The 16,638-nt window shown below is 41.3% G+C and overlaps 1 protein-coding gene and 1 long non-coding RNA gene across 11 annotated transcripts in view; one reads left to right on the top strand and one right to left on the bottom strand.

The window, feature by feature from the left end:
• Positions 1-1,604: 1,604 nt before the first annotated feature.
• On the top strand, positions 1,605-15,969 carry TRIM34 (tripartite motif containing 34). 10 transcript variants are annotated; one of them, XM_086338410.1, is made up of 9 exons: positions 1,720-1,774; positions 6,111-6,165; positions 9,123-9,599; positions 10,227-10,322; positions 11,194-11,424; positions 12,531-12,553; positions 14,010-14,110; positions 14,397-14,423; positions 14,688-15,969. In XM_086338410.1, the coding sequence occupies exons 3-9, from the start codon at positions 9,183-9,185 to the stop codon at positions 15,257-15,259; spliced, it is 1,467 nt and encodes a 488-aa protein (XP_086194536.1). In that variant the 5' UTR covers positions 1,720-1,774; positions 6,111-6,165; positions 9,123-9,182; the 3' UTR covers positions 15,260-15,969. The 10 variants fall into 10 exon arrangements, 8 of the variants coding, with proteins under 8 accessions (XP_086194533.1, XP_086194538.1, XP_086194534.1 ...); XM_086338407.1 differs by lacking the exon at positions 6,111-6,165 and having other exon boundaries at positions 1,605-1,774; XR_015141541.1 differs by lacking the exon at positions 6,111-6,165 and having other exon boundaries at positions 1,644-1,774; positions 12,531-12,599.
• The window catches only part of LOC147357958 (uncharacterized), a 53,376-nt gene continuing 41,407 nt past the window's right edge, over positions 4,670-16,638 (bottom strand). Inside the window, exon 2 of the long non-coding RNA XR_015141543.1 lies at positions 4,670-5,040. This is a non-coding gene — a long non-coding RNA (uncharacterized LOC147357958). The remainder of the gene's footprint in view (positions 5,041-16,638) is intronic.

The raw sequence follows: 16,638 nt of genomic DNA, 5'->3' as shown, positions 1-16,638 counted from the left end.
TGATACCTGATCTCCCTTATTTTGAGTCTTCAAATTCATAAGTCTGTTATGCCTCTCCATTTATATGCTTCCTTTTATTTTTTATCAGCACTTCCTAATTTTCAGCATACATATCCTATCCATAGTTTTCTAGCTTTATACCTATGTACTTTTTTCTTTTGCTCCAAGTGTTATTTGGATGTAAAAAACAGCATATGTCAGCGTGAAACATAGGTCATAACTACTAATCTATTTATCTAACTCTATAACTTGTTGTCTATTGATTTTATTCTAGTTTTCGTTATCTAAATGAAAAAGGAAAAATCAATTTTTTAAAAGTAGTCAAAGGATAGGTCCACTTATAATGGATACAGAAATATTTGCAAGAAAGTTGTTAAAATTTCAACAATTTGGGGGACTCTCTCTCTGCGTTGGATTTGTCCTTCGTCTCTAAGTATGAGTCAGAAGATGGGAAAGGGCAGAAGGGATATTACACCTTGGAAAGCAGTTTCCAAAGGTCGCATTTTTTCTTATGTAATGTGTTTTCCAAGAGTACAGGAGAACCCAGGACTTCCTCAATGGATACAGCTCAAAAAATTAGCCTAGGGACTTCTCTTGTGGTGCAGTGGATAAGAATCTCCCTGCCAATGCAGGGGACACAGTTTCGATCCCCGGTCCAGTAAGGTTCCACATGCTGCAGAGCAACTAAGCCCATGTGCCACAACTATTGAGTCCATGCTCTAGAGCCCATGAGTCACAACTGCTGAGTCCGCATACTGTAACTACTGAAGCCCATGCACCTAGAACCTGTGCTCTGCAAGAAGAGCTACCACAAAAGCCTGTGCACTAAAATGAAGAGTAGCCCCCACTCACTGCAACTAGAAGAAGCCCCCACACAACACAAAGATCCAGTGTAACCAAAAATAAAATAAATAAATTTTTAAAAAGGGATTAAAAAAAATTAGTCCTTTAATTGTATTTCCTCAATAAAGCTAAATAAATAGATAAATAAATAAAAATTTTCATGGAGACATAGTGTTCTAGGATTATCCTGTGCCCAAGAAGGTGGGAGACTTTTGATAGGGACTTCTCTGCTCAAGGTTGTTCCCACCAGGTGTGGTTTCAACTCCCATCTCCTAGGAGATGGTGTAATGCTTTTGGGGAGCAAGTCGAACACTGGACAGGAAGGGTTGATTCAAATTGGTTGATTGGGGGACTTTCCTGGTAGTCCAGTGGTTAAGACTCTGTACTCCCAAAGCAGGTGGCCCAGGTTCGATCCCTGGTCAGGGGACTAGATACTGCGTACCACAATGAAGATTGAAGATCCCACATGCCACAACTAAGATATATCACAGCCAAATAAATATTTGTTTTAAATGGTAGAATGATTGAGGGCCTGTGCACAATTATGAAAGTGGTGGAGACCCTCCACTTCTAGCTGGTCTAGGAAACAGAGATGGCTACACAGAATTTCTCAACCTCGGCATTTTGGACAGAACACTGTTGTGGGAGTGATCCTGTGCATTATAGAATGGTTGGCTGTATCCCTGGTCTCTGTCCACTAGATGGCAGAAGCATCCCCCACAACCAAATTTGTCACAGAGGCCAAAGGCCCCTCCCCTCTTGAGAACCTCTGGGTTAAAGCATTACTCTCTCCCCAGTGGCCCTAAGGGACAGCTGCCAACTTGGCCCAGAGTTCCTCCCCTCTTCCTCTTCCTGCCAGGCCAAGATTTCACTTTCGTTTCTCTGCCAGCTCCTCATAAGAAACTGCTTCATGCAGACTGAGCCCTATTTGGTGAGTGAATTCTGACCTTGATTGCCCCTGCTTTTCTTCACCACTGAAACCAAGAGTCTTCTCTGGAAGCTGAAGGTGTGTGGGGAGGTTTGTGGAGGCACAGAGGGCGGGAGACTCTGGAAGGAAAGTACTAGGCTTAATTGGATGAGTTTAGATTGTGGCCCAGGCTTGCACTGAAGGTCAAAAAAGCCAACTTGCAGGCTTCCTGCTGAGTGCAGACAGATGGCAGCTCTGAGTCTAGAGAAGGAACCGCCTGGAAAGAAGTGAGTGTGAAAGAGGCAGAGGGCCTTGCTTGCTTCCTGGAGGAGCACTTATTTCTCCAGGCTGAGTCCATCCGCATCTCTTTCCTACACCATAGCTTTGATTGTCTACCTTCCTGAGAGGAAATAGAATCCTCTCTCTGTGTGTCTCTCTGTGTGTTTATCTTTCTGTGTGTGTGTGTGTGTCTCTCTCTCATAAAGAGATGAACAGAAAATCTACTCACCTCCACCTCCTCAGAAGAAAACCTGGTGAAGGAGGTCCTTGTTTTCCAACTGTGTGAAGCCCCAGCTTCTTGTATGGAGCATGAGACAGAACGGAGCCTTGGGAACATGGCCAGGGGCAATGTTGAAGTTGATCCTTTCGCCCTCCTCCTAGCACCACTGAGGGGCTGTCTGTAGCCGTCCTGACATCCCCTCAGCTTCTGTCCTGCCTGAGGATGGCAGGTTGGATGTTATGACAATTGCCCACCTCTGTGGCTTCCACTTATCATGTGTCCCGCTGAGGTCCAGTCTCAGGAATCTGCTTGCACTTCCCTGAATAGACCTGCTACTCTCTCTTCAGTAGTCTCTGCTGCCTTGGAGCTTTTCTTCCTTCTTCTTCCGCTTAGGCACACCTTTGCAGTGATTGTTCCCTCAATTACTTATTATTTACAATAGACCACTAATTAATAAGGAGTTGATTATTGCTCAGAAGGAGCCCAAAGACTCAGTGGTCTTGCCAAGAAGTTTGCTCTTATCGATTTACACTAAGGATGTCCCATCTTAAGCTCGCATTTCACAGTGATTGATATCTTTCTTTATTGTTATTATCCTATCTTATTTTTTTAATTTTAAAATTTATTTTATTGAAGTGTAGTTGATTTACAATGTTGTGTTAATTTCTGCTAGGCAGAAAAGTGATCCAGTTATACATATATATTATTTTTTATATGCTTTTCCATTAGGTTTATCATAGGATATTGAGTATAGTTCCCTGTGCCATAGAGTGGGACCTTAATGTCCATTTATAGAAGAATGGATAAAGAAGCTGTGCTACATATACACAAGGATTGATATCTTACTTACATTCTGATACATGGCCTCTCTGTTCTGTGTGCCTACTTTTCAGAAGTCATTGTTACTGCCTTTCTGTGAGTCTATGCCTTACTCTTGAATAGGATCCACTTCTCCCCAGATAACAACTGTCTTCTCAGGGTCAAAAATAAGGTGCAATAAATAGAAGGAAAATAGATTTATTCATTTATTTTTAAGATGTAGTTCATAGGAACTAAAGTAGGCTGCTGGTTTTAAAAGTACAATGAATATCCATTCAACATACAATAAATGTTAAATACATATAGTAGCTTACATTAGAGCTGGGAAGAGATTGTAAACAAACAAACTAAATGTAGTATATAAGAAGATGATTAATATTATGGAGGAACATTTTTTAAATGTTGACTCAGGCTGAGGGATCTGCAAAGACCCAGTAAAGGTCTTGCAATTTTAAGTAGTGCTCTTAAAGCCTCATTGATTTGTTTTTTACAAATTCTGGTCACACCCTGTGGCATGTAGGACCTAGGTTCCCCAACCAGGGATCAAACTTGCATCTCTTGCACTGGAAGGTGGAGTCAACCACTGGACCAATAGTGAAGTCCCAAAGGTCTCATTGTGAAAAGAAAATTGAGCACAATCTTACGAATGTGAGAGACTTAAAGGCCTGCTTTTCTCATTGGCAGTTCCTGACTCAGGAAACCCAGAGAAGTGTCTGGGATGTTGTCCAGAAGCTCCTAGGGTCATCCTTCCCTGCACTCCACTTTCTAGACACACTTTCATTTTACTGTCTAATCTGCAGAGAAGCATAGAGTTTACAATATCATGAATCCAGATATTAGGAGAAGACTCAAGTGTAGGAGGCATTCATTTGACACCATTACAACTCTCTGACCTGGGAATTCTATCAGGTAGATACTTCTTGTATTCCCTTCTCCATGTCCCTGAAAAATGGCTGCTGGGCTCTTGGGGTCATTCTTGGGTCTTGGTTGGGTCACTGCCCATGTTTGGGGGCTCTGGCTCCTCTGCATCTTTCTCCTTTTGCAGCCATTTATGGTGGCATCCACTTTGACATCAGTTCCTTGCAGCCAAACTCTAAACAGGAGATCCAAAGCCCCACAGTAGAATGCATGTTCTACTCTTCCCTCCTCTGTAGACTCTTAGTGTTTCTCAGTATTGAGTGGATTCTCAATAGAATGAAAACATATCATGCCAATGTTGGCTCATAGCTTCAGTTGTACAGTGCCATATTATGTAAACCTCTGGTCTTGCCAGTTATCAGAGCCTGATCTGACACATAGTCACTGCAGCCAGGAGTTAACAACATATGGCCTTTAGACAATTTTCAGTATCTCTACCATTGGCTAGATTATACCCACCAGCTTTACTTCTCACCAGGTTCACTTCATGGATGATTGGTGAAGTGGACAGATTTCTAGACCTAAATTTATCTCCATGCAGCTTTCATTATGCCCCTCTCCCCGATTCTTTAGAGAAAGAGTAAGTTTATAGCTTATGAATCCCTCAGATCTTTGTTTCAATATCAAACCTTTGCAACTGTATTCATTTCCTAGGACTGTCACAAAGAAAAATGGATCACAAATTGGGTTGTTCAAGGAACAGAAATTTATTTTCTCATAGTTCAGGAGGCTAGAAGTCCAAAATCAAAGTGGTGGTAGACTTGTTTCTTTTCTGTAGGCTCCAAGGAGGAATCCATTGCATGTTCACCTCCTGTTTCTGGTGGCTTTCAGAAATCCTAGTCATTTCTTGCCTCATGGCTGCACTACTCCAATCTCTGCCACCATCGCCACATGGCCTTCTTTCCAGCATGTCTGTGTGCCCTCTCGTCTTCTTAAAGGATATTGGTCATTGTGTTTATAGCCCACTTTGTATCAGTATAATCTCATCTCAACTTGATTACATCTGCAAAGACCTTGTTTTCAAATAAGCTCACATTCAAGCAAGTGAATGTATCTGCATAGGAGACAAAAAAACCCATCATAGCAAGTTCCAAGATATTAATATCTACTGAGATATTCCTTTATTTTTATTTCTGTAATTTTTTGCTTCATAGTTCCTTGTACTGAGTCCAGGTTCTGAGAGTCAGCATCGCCATGCTACCACTCTGTGACAGGACCTCTGATGACCACTAGCACTAGTTTCAGGGTTGGTTTGCCATTCCCACTCACATATCTTAGCAGGGCAGAAGCCAACCAGGTTCACTTAGCCTAGCAGGGGCACAGAGGAGAAGAGACCCAGAAGTCAGTATGGCCGCCTCTGGTGGGCTCTGCATGAGGGGCCATATTGTAATATAGTAGGTACATCGTCTCTCTCTTCAGGTCATTTGCAAGAGAACAAGATCAGGTGGATATGTATGAAACTAACGTAGTTTAAGTAAGTTTTATGCCAGCAGATTGATTACCTTGTAAGAACCAGAAGCATAGCTTACAGGATCCTATAGGTGACCCTATAAGAGTCACAACTTCTTTGACGAAGCTGAGGTCTCTGTTTACTAAAAATAACAAAAATAAAGAACAGGAGAAGGTAATGCCAATGTCTTCCTTCTTACAGGAAGTAAAGACTTAAGCCTGATGATAATCCTTCATTCCCATGTACACAATCTCTAACTCCCAAGCCTCTCATTTTTTCTCATCTCTCACTCTCTTCTGCTTCTCTCCATTGTTTCCATCAACTTGTCCTACAAACTTCCATCACTGAACCTCTGCTCTTTGGAAGGAGACTTCACATCATGTAGGAATTGTAAAATTTCTGGTCCCTTCTGGGTTCTTGCCATTCTGAAAGCCTAGCAGCTCTCTGTATACCAGTCAGGCTGACATTTTAAAGCAGTTCAAAGATGCCGTGCCTTTCACTAACAGGACATTCACATAGGTGACTCCTTTTCTCTAAAATATTTTTTTCCTCTCATTTCATATTCCCTTCTCATCATTCAACTTTCGATTAAAATCTTACTTATTCAGCAGCAATATCTTCGATATTCTCCTATTTGGAAAATTATTTGATTTCTCAAAACTATGTACCTCTAGGTTTATCACACCCACCAGGCCTCTGAAAGAAGACCCTGAAGACACTATGAGTGAAGTGAGTGAAGTCGCTCAGTTGTGTCTGACTCCTTGGGACCCCATCAGGCTCCTCCAGGCAAGAATACTGGAGTGGGTTGCCATTTCCTTCTCCAGGAGATCTTCCCGCCCCAGGGATTGAACTTGGGTCTCCCGTATTCACTTTACTGTCTGAGCCACCAGGGAAGTCACCCCAATTCAACTTATTGATTTCAATGATCTTTGTAAGTCACTTGATTCTATTTATGCATCTGAATAAAGGGAGTACTCATTTCACAAGGATTTTTGTATGCAAAATAAATAGGTTGAAGTGACTTATAAATTCTAACTGGCTAGACAATTGTTACAAATAGCTGTGAAAAGAAGAGAAGTAAAAGGCAAAGGAGAAAAGGAAAGATATACCCATTTGAATGCAGACTTCCAAAGAATAGCAAGGAGAGATAAGAAAGCCTTCCTCCTAGATCACTGCAAAGAAATAGAGGAAAACAATAGAATGGGAAAGACTAGAGATCTCTTCAAGAAAATCAGAGATACCGAAGGAACATTTCATGCAAAGATGGGCTCAATAAAGGACAAAAATGGTATGGACTTAACAGAAGCAGAAGATATTAAGAAGAAGTGACAAGAATACCCAGAAGAACTATACAAAAAAGATCTTCATGACCCAGATAATCACGATGGTGTGATCAGTGACCTAGAGCCAGACATCCTGGAATGTGAAGTCAAGTGGGCCTTAGAAAGCATCACTACGAACAAAGCTAGTGGAGGTGATGGAATTCCAATTGAGCTATTCCAAATCCTAAAGGATGATGCTATGAAAATGCTGCACTCAATATGCCAGCAAATTTGGAAAACTCAGCAGTGGCCACAGGACTGGAAAAGGTCAATTTTCATTCCAATCCCAAAGAAAGGCAATGCCAAAGAATGCTCAAACTACCCCACAATTGCACTCATCTCACATACTAGTAAAATAATGCTCAAAATTCTCCAAGCTAGGCTTCAACAGTATGTAAACCGTGACCTTCCAGATGTTCAAGTTGGAGTTAGAAAAGGCAGAGGAACCAGAGATCAAATTGGCAACATCCGTTGGATCATGGAAAAAGCAAGAGAGTTCCAGAAGAACATCTACTTCTGTTTTATTGACTATGCCAAAGCCTTTGACTGTGTGGATCACAACAAACTCTGGAAAATTCTTAAAGATATGCTAATACAAGACCACCTGACCTGCCTCTTGAGAAATCTGTATGCAGGTCAGGAAGCAACAGTTAGAACTGGACATGGAACAACAGACTGGTTCCAAATCGGGAAAGGAGTATATCAAGGCTGTATGTTGTCACCCTGCTTATTTTACTTATATGCAAGTACATCATGAGAAATGCTGGGCTGGATGAAGCACAAGCTGGAATCAAGATTGCTGGGAGAAATATCAATAACGTCAGATATGCAGATGACACCACTCTTATGGCAGAAAGTGAAGAACTAAACAGCCTCTTGATGAAAGTGAAAGAGGAGAGTGAAAAAGTTGGCTTAAAGCTCAACATTCAGAAAACTGAATTAAGACCATGGCATCTGGTCCCATCACTTCATGGCCAATAGATGCAGAAACAATGGAAACAGTGAGAGGCTTTATTTCTGGGGCTCCAAAATCATTGCAGATGGTGACTGCAGCCATGAAATTAAAGGACACTTACTTCTAGGAAGATAAGTTATAACCAGCCTAGACAGCATATTAAAAAGCAGAGACATTACTTTGCCAACAAAGGTCCATCTAGTCAAAGCTATGGTTTTTCAAGTAGTCATGTATGGATGTGAGAGTTGGACTATAAAGAAAGCTGAGCACCAAAGAATTGATGCTTTTGAACTGTGGTGTTGGAGAAGACTCTTGAGAGTCCCTTCGACTGCAAGCAGATCTCACTTGTCCATCCTAAAGGAAATCAGTCCCGAACATTCATTGGAAGGACTGATGCTGAAGTTGAAACTCCAATACTTTGGCTACCTGATGCAAAGAACTCACTCCTTGGAAAAGACCCTGATGCTGGGAAAGATTGAAGGTGGAAGAAGAATGGGGACGACAGAGGATGAGATGGTTGGATGGCATCACCGACTCAATGGGCATGAGTTTGAGTAGACTCCAGCAGTTGGTTATGGACAGGGAGGCCTGGTGTGCTGCAGTCCCTGGAGTCACAAATAGTCAGATCCAACTAAGCAACTGAACTGAACTGAGACAATTTTTAGTCATAAAATTACTTTCCTTTTATAATGTTTACTCTGTCTGTGTGTGTCTCTGGGGAGTGAGTGTAAGTATGTGGGAGGACTCCTTATGGAAAGGTATATTGGGAGAGACAGATGGGAAAATTGATTGATTGATCCATAGATAAATCTTTACTGGAAAACTATCTGTGCTCCTAAAGCTCACCTATAGGAGAACAGCTAATTAATGGAAAGAAAAGAGGAAATGCTGATTTTTTTTTTTTAAAGGTCTAATTTCCTCTGGAGAAGTGAGAAGATCCTTTATGTATTCAGCAAATATCATGTTCCCTGTGCTAGGCATTAGGGATACAGCAGTGAATAAAAACAAGTGCCTAATCTACACAGATTGCATTTTTGGAGTAGGATACTTCAAGAAAGGTATCATATATTATACAGTGATAATAAGAAAAAGATGGTAAGTGCACACCAAGTGATGTATTGATGCTTGTGCTGTAGATGAGTTAATCGCATAAGGCCCTGCAAAGGAGAGGCCATGTAAGGAGGGAGTCAGATGAAGCATAACAGGAAGTCATGCAAATATCAAGTCATGCAAAAACAAACTGCAAAAGCCCTGAGGCATTAGTGGATTTCTCAGGCCATTAATTCCATTTGTTCTTTCTTGTTCTTCTGTATTTCAGTCTTAACCAGTTTTTAATATCTGCATGATTGAAATCTTTTTTATCTATGCCAGTCTTACATATCTCTTTTCAATCTGCCCATCCATCCCAGAATCCTTAAGCAAGAAGAGCTCCAGAAGTTTGGATAGGAGGAAGCCAGGGAGCAGCTGCTATGGCTTTAAATACTGTGATGAACCTACAGGAAGAGGTATCCTGTCCCATCTGCAGGGAGCTTTTAACAGAACCCCTAAGTCTAGGCTGTGGTCACAGCTTCTGCCAGACTTGCATCACTAACAAGGAGACAGACATCAGCCTAGGAGGGGACAGCAGCTGTCCTGTGTGTGGTACGCGGTACTCACTTGGAAACCTGTGGCCTAATCTGCACCTGGCCAACATAGTGGAGAGACTCAGAAAGGTCAAGCTGAGCCCAGAGGAGGGGCAGAAGACAGGTCTCTGTGTGTACCATGAAGAGAAACTCCTACTCTTCTGTAAGGAAGACAGAAAAGTCATTTGTCGTCTTTGTGAACGATCTCAGGAGCACCATGGTCACCACACATTCCTCATGGAAGAGGCAGTCAAGGAAAGTCAGGTAGGACCCAGGATGGAAATTAGTACTTGGTGGAAAATCTCACCTTTTCATTTTCTCTGTTTGGCACCATAGTAGTGAGCTCTATAATCTCTGATGTATGTCTCTTAATGGTATGCTCAACTTCCAATGTCTGAAGGACATTTCTGTGTTTTTCTTTAGTTACATAAAGGAGGAGCCAAAAGTATAGACTCTTGGCTGAAAGTGAGAGGTTTTCTTCTTTTGTCTCTTTCGTTGTATTGATTGGCAATTCCTTCACCAGATTAGCTCTAGTTGCTGAGATTAGCTCTCAGCAGAATGGGTGCTGTTGAAGATTGTGGATTGGATATAGAAAGAGTGTCAATAAGAAAAAAGGACATTCCTTGCAAGAGCAGAATCAATAATTACTCTAAAAAAAAAAAAGAGAGAGAGAATTGGCAAGGATAGTGACTTTCACCACTTAGGACTAAACAATGCATTTACCATTTCAGATTTTCTTCTGTCTCATGTCATCAATTTTAATGATGAGATTCAAATTGGTTTCCATAAACTGGTCTCTTCTGAGATCAGCATGGATTCTTCCCTGTTTATTCTCTGTCCAGGTCCTGAAAAAGCCCAAAGTTTGATGCTGATGTAGTTCCTCCCTTATAGGAGATGCTCCAGGCAGCTCTGACGAGGCTGAGGAAGGAGCAGCAGAAGGCTGAGAAGTTGGAAGCTGACATCAGAGAAGAGAGAACTTCCTGGAAGGTGGGAGGAGACTCTTCCCAATGCATTTCTGAGTTAGGAGTCAGCACAACTGTCTCTCCTCCTGTCCTAATCATTAGGAAGCCCCTTCCTCTTATCGCCTGGCATTAAATGAGTCCAGGTGCCATTTTATTTGTTCTCTCCTTTGTCCTTTCCCTGTGGGAAGTAGGGTCTAGAGAGTGGATATGTTTCAAACATACACAGAGTTTTGGAATTCAACATGAAGACTGACTTTATGGTGAGTCTGTGTTGTTGTGCTCAGTTGCTTTAGTCGTGTCTGACTCTTTGCAACCCTATGGACTGTAGCCTGCCAGGCTCCTCTGTTCATGAGATTCTCCAGGCAAGAATACTGGAATGGGTTGCCATTCCCTTCACAGGGGATTTTCCTATCTCAGGGACTGAACCCAAGTCTCCTGCATTGCACACATGTTCTTTGCCACTGAGCCACCAGGGAAGCCCTCTATGGTAAAGAAGCCTGGAGAATTCTGTCTTCCATTCCACCTGCAAGCCTCTGACACCTTCAATGGAAGACAATGGCAAAAGACTGAGCTTTTTCTCAAGGTTCAAACTTAGGGACTGTAGTAATACAGGGAGGCATGAATGTCTAGGACAGCTATCCAGAACTCAGACCTCACTCAGACTTTACATTTTGGCCCAGGGTTGGCAGATAAGATTGTCTGAGACCTTTTTGATTTGTACTGAGGGAAAATAATAGAAAAAAAAAAATCTGAGCTTTCCCCAAAATTGCTTGCCTACTTTAACTCCCCTCCTGGTAAGAAGCCCCTGAAAAATATTTTCCTGGCTCTTAATCCCTTACACAGTAGACTCCCCAGCTGACAAATTCATTCCCTCTCCCCCTTGTCTAACCTTACAGTATCAGATTCAGACTGAGAGACAAAGGATACAAACAGAGTTTAATCAGCTTAGAAGCATCCTAGACAGTGAGGAGCGAAGAGAATTGCAGAAATTGGAGGAAGAGGAGAAGAAGACCCTGGATAGCTTGGCTGTGGCTGAGGCTGAGCTGGTTCAGCAGGGCGAGCTGCTGAAGGAACTCATCTCAGATCTGGAGCGCCGCAGTGAATGGTCAACTGTGGAGCTGCTGCAGGTGAGGAGGGCCATCCAACCTGCGGTTCTGAACCCGTATCAGTTACCTTCTCATCTGTGTCCTTGAGTTCTAATCCTGTTGTTGTCACTAAGAGGCTCTTTTGAAATATTTATCAAGCTTATTTTCACTCATATTGATGGCTTTTCTAATGTTAAAGCAACATGGCATTTCTGGGATAAATTCAAGTTAACTATGATGTATAATGGGCTTCCCAGGTGGCACTAGTGGTAAAGAACCTGCCTGCCAATGCAGGAGACATAATAGATCTGGGTTTGATCTTGGGAATGGCAACCTACTCCAATATTCTTGCCTGGAGAATCCCATGGACAGAGGAGCCTGGGAGGCTACAGTCCATAGAGTCGGAAAGAGTCAGATATGACTGAATCGACTTAGTATGCATGGGCGCATGATGTATATAAAATATAAAACATTATATATTTTGCTGGATTAAATTTTCTAGTGTTTCATTGAAAAAGTTTCATGTCTATATTCATAAGGGATATTAGCCTGTAGTTTACTTTTCTTGTAATGTCTTTGTCTCATTTTAGTATCAGAATAGTATTGGCCTCATGGAATGAGTTGGGAAGTGTTTCCTTATCTTCTGTTTTTTGGAAGAATTTGTGAAGTATTTGTACTATTTTGTCTTTAAAACTATCAGAATTCACCAGTGAAGCCATCTAGAACTGGACTTTCCTTTACAGGAAGTTTTTGGTTTCCAGTCCAATCTCTACATGTTTTAGGTCTATTCAGTTTTTCTATTTCTCTCTGAATCAGTGTGGATAGTTTCTGTGTTTGAAGGAATTTGTCCATTTAATTTGCACTATCTAATTTGTTGGTATATAATTTTTCATAGCCTTTATGATCTTTTAATTTCTGTTAATTCAGTAGTACCGTCTCTTCTCTAATTCTTGTTTTAGTAATTTGCCTTCTATGTATTTTTTTCTTGAGATATCTAGCTAAAGAGTTATCTATTTTATTGATTTTTTCAAATAATTTCAAATAACTTTGACTGCTCTGTTTTTCTCTATAGTTTTCCTATTCTTTGTTTCCTTAATCCTGCTGTTTTATTTCTTCTCCTTGACTTGTGTTTTCTCTCTTCCTCCTAGGACATGAGTGGAATCATGAAATGGTGCGTATGGGTGATCAGGAGTCATGCTCATGTGGTATGAAGAAAGGTTGGTAGCCATAAGAGTTATCTGGTCAATCAGAATGAAAAATCTCCCCAAACAATGAAATTTTGATGTAGTATTATTTTAAATTGTGGTCATAGATGAGGATTTTAGTGTTCTATATTTTTTGAGAATGATCCAGATTCTATGTTAATGAATCCGGTAGTTGGAATTCACAGAGTTAGGGTCTATAAGGGTAAAGAGGATAAAGGATTTTACTGTTAGACTCCTGTGACTTCACTCATTTATTTCACCCTCTGTTCTTCTTTGGTTTCTTTATTTCACTGGTGCTTGTGTTAGCACATGGGCCTTGTCAAGCCCTAAAATAGTTATGCGGGTCAGCTTTAAAGAGGAAAAAAAAATGTTTTGTTTTGTTTTAAATTTTGCCTACATAGAAGTAGAGTGGGACTACATCATTCCACAAGCAGACCTGAGCCTTGAGGTTATTGGTTTTGACTCTGGTGGCAATAATTAATCTTTTCCAAGTCACACATTTTAAAAACTTACACAGGAAAGTGTAGTCTTTGTGTCTAAAGTTTGCTGATCCATCTAGCAGCACCAAATTCTTTACAAACACATGAAGTTCTAACCATTTTCAGTTCAGTAGTCGTAACTTCTCCTTTGCCAGAAGTTTTTAACTTTTTCCCAGAACTCCTAAAAATCTCCAGTGTTGTTTGTGGGCCACACCCCTGGAAGTAAAGCTTTGAACCAGGGCACGGGCTTATCAGCTTTCCAAAAATAGACCCATACCACAGTCAGGATCTGTAGCCTCCCTACTGATCTGCTTGGGAATGTCCATCTGGGAGACCCATTAATGGTGTATGATGACTTTTCCATATTAGTACCATTTTAGAGGTAGCAAAGGGTTTCCCTGGTGATTCAGACAGTAAAAGAATCCATCTGCAATGCAGGAGACCTGGGTTGGGAAGACTCTGGAGGAAAGCATGGAGGAATACTCACTCCAGTATTCTTGCCTGGAGAATCCCCATGGACAGAAGAGCCTGATGGGCTACAGTCAATGGGGTCGCAAAGATTCGGACATGACTGAGCAACTAAGCACAGCACAGCACAGCACAGCACAGCACAACACAGAGGTAGCAAAAGCCTTTCCTAAACAGTATTTCACCTAGTTTCATATTCATTCCATGAAGTATCAAAAGAAGGGTTAATATATTCCATTTCTAGAAGGAGACAGCTTTTTATTTTACTTTTTTAAGTGAAGGTGTTCTTCCTAAGTGGGCAGGTAGACATGAGCACATTTCTTTTGGCTGCAGTGTCAGAGCCTTCACTTCTCCCCTCCTTGGGTTTCTCAGGGAGGAAGGTTTAAGTGCATCAGTGCATGGAAGGAGAGGAAGGCAGTGGTATTAAAAGGATGGAATGTAAGAGATGTAGGGTCAACATTTATGTCATCTCCAGGAGTGAGATCTGGACACTGAAGAAGCCAAAAACGGTTTCCAAGAAACTGAAGAATGTATTCCGTGTTCCAGATCTGCGTGGAATGCTGCACACGTTTAAAGGTGTGGAAGCCAGGGCAGGAGTGTGGATATGGGATTCTTGTGGTGCCAGGGACTAAATTTCGGCACAAGTTGGGGTTGAAAGAAGGAGGGTGTTCAGAGAAGGGGTATTGCTGAAGAGGATGTGGTTATATAAAAGGGAGAATGGCTAGGTTTCTGGTTCATCCTCTCATTCACCACTTCATAGCTTCACAGTGGTCCTACCCCTTACCCCACCCTAGAAAAGAAGTAGGTATCAGTGCTTAGTCACTTGCATCAATCAACATCATTGAATCTTTTATCATTTCAGACCTAACACGCGTCCAGTGCCACTGGGGTAAGAAGATTTATCGGGTCTTCAAATTACTGTGTTCTGACCCCATTTCCGAAGTTTGCAGTTTCAATTAGATTTGGTCATAGCCCCATGTGTTCACCTCCTGATACATGCATATAATATGTCACTCTAATGTTTGAACCCCTTTCCCCAGTCCATCAACACAAGTTCTTCACAGTCAATTGCCAAGTTCCCTCTTCACAATGTCACTGGATAAGCTTACCCTATATTTGTTATATGTTTTGATTTTTTTTTTTTCCTCTGCAGTGGACATCACATTGAATCCATTCAACCTAAATTTGAATCTTGTCCTTTCAGAAGATCAGAGACAAGTGCTATCTGTGCCAATATGGCCTGTTAAGTATTATAATTATGGTATCTTGAGCTGCCAATATTTCTCCTCAGGGAAACACTACTGGGAAATAGATGTATCCGAGAAGAATGCCTGGATCCTAGGGGTATACTGTCGAATACGCTCCTGTAATATAAAGTTTGCTGTTCAACAAAGCACGAGTTATGAAAATGCTTACTCCATATACAGACCTCAATTTGGTTACTGGGTTATAGGGTTAAAGGATAAATTTAGATATGAAGCCTTTGAGGACTCTTCCAGCACTCATCCTGACTCAAGAGTCTTAACTCTTTCCATGACTGTTCCTCCCCGTCATGTTGGTGTTTTTCTAGACTATGAAGCAGGCACTGTCTCATTTTTCAATGTCACAAACCATGGGTCACTCATCTATAAGTTCTCTAAGTGCAACTTTTCTCGGAATGCCTATCCATATTTCAATCCTTGGGACTGTCCGGCTCCCATGACACTGTGCCCTCCAAGTTCGTGAAACTTTTGTTCCCGCTCCCACTTCTTATAGTGACCCTTGCCTTGGATTTCATCTTCTATACCTGAGCCGATCTGTGCCATTCACACCATCTCTTCCTTCCAGTCTCCCATCTCTACTTTAGAACTTGTGCTCATCTTTGGGATGCAGAGTGCATCTGCTTTGAGTTAGCAGACATGCTTAATTACCCATTGACTCTCTTTTGTATTCTCAAAGAGAGACCTCTAATCCCTTCTAAATAAAAAAACAGTAATGGTATAACGTCTTTGCCCTCATAATCCTCCATAAATTTCTTTTTTGACCACCAACCTAAAGAAACATGGCAAAGCCTGTCTGCCTCCATCTATGATATCCAGGACAATCTACAATCACTCCCCACCCACTACCATCAACTAAGTATTTGAGCGAATGTCTGTTGCCCAGGACACACTCAGTTTATCAAAGGGTCATGGAAAGGAAAACACAAGCAATATCTGTACACAGAATAATAATTTTATGTTCAGAGTGTTGGAGTTCTAATCCTGTCTTGACTTTACAAGGTGTGTAATGATGAAAAATTTCTGAGCTTCTTTTTCCTTAAGTACAAACTAGGGTTTAAAACTGTGCCTAACTCTTAAGATCATTGTGTAAAACTAAATGTCAGTGTAAAACAACTATTTAAGTGTCCTGCACAATTTAATAAAGATTTACTCTATGATTACGGAAAAGTATAAGCTGTGTCAATGTTCTGTGTACATATTTGTGCCCTTCAGATGAACAATAATGGACCTATCAAGTCTCATTTTTCAAGTTCCCAGACTTGGCTGGCAAGACCACTCCAGTTCCCATCTTGTTTTACAGAACTTTTTTATACTGAGGCTGCTCTATATGGGACCATTTTTAACCTCCTTTACTGGAAATGGGTCAGAAAAGTATAAAAGTATGAGTTTCTGAAACCTATCTAGCAGAGGAAGCCATGTTTAGGGATAGCTGTTCTTATTAAGGATAGCCTTTTGATTTTCAGGCCTTTCTGTTATGGTAAAACACAGTACAGGGCTTCCCAGTTGGCACAGTGGTAAAGAATCCACCCTTTTGATCCACCTAAAGATCGAATGCTCGTTCGATTTCTGGGTTGGGAAGATCCCCTGGAGGAGGAAATGGCAACTCAATCCAGTATTCTTGCTTTAAAATTTACACAGACAGAGGAGCCTGGTGGGCTACAGTCCATGGAGTCAAAAAGAGTCAGACAAGACTGAGCATGCATGCGTGCGCGCGCGCGCGCGCACACACACACACACACACACTCACACACTCACCCACACATTCTACAGTATATGCCATACCATGTACTTTTCTTTTCTGTTCTTTTTTTTTGGTAACTAGTTTCAAATTCATGATGAGAA

The sequence above is a fragment of the Bos grunniens genome, chromosome 15, assembly GCF_055505025.1.
Source record: "Bos grunniens cultivar Pamir isolate PY7600 chromosome 15, Bosgru_T2T1.0, whole genome shotgun sequence".
In the NCBI taxonomy this organism is placed as follows: Eukaryota; Metazoa; Chordata; class Mammalia; order Artiodactyla; family Bovidae; genus Bos; species Bos grunniens.
The sequence above is the reverse complement of the archived record's forward strand: the minus strand, read 5'-3'. Positions and strand labels throughout refer to the sequence as shown.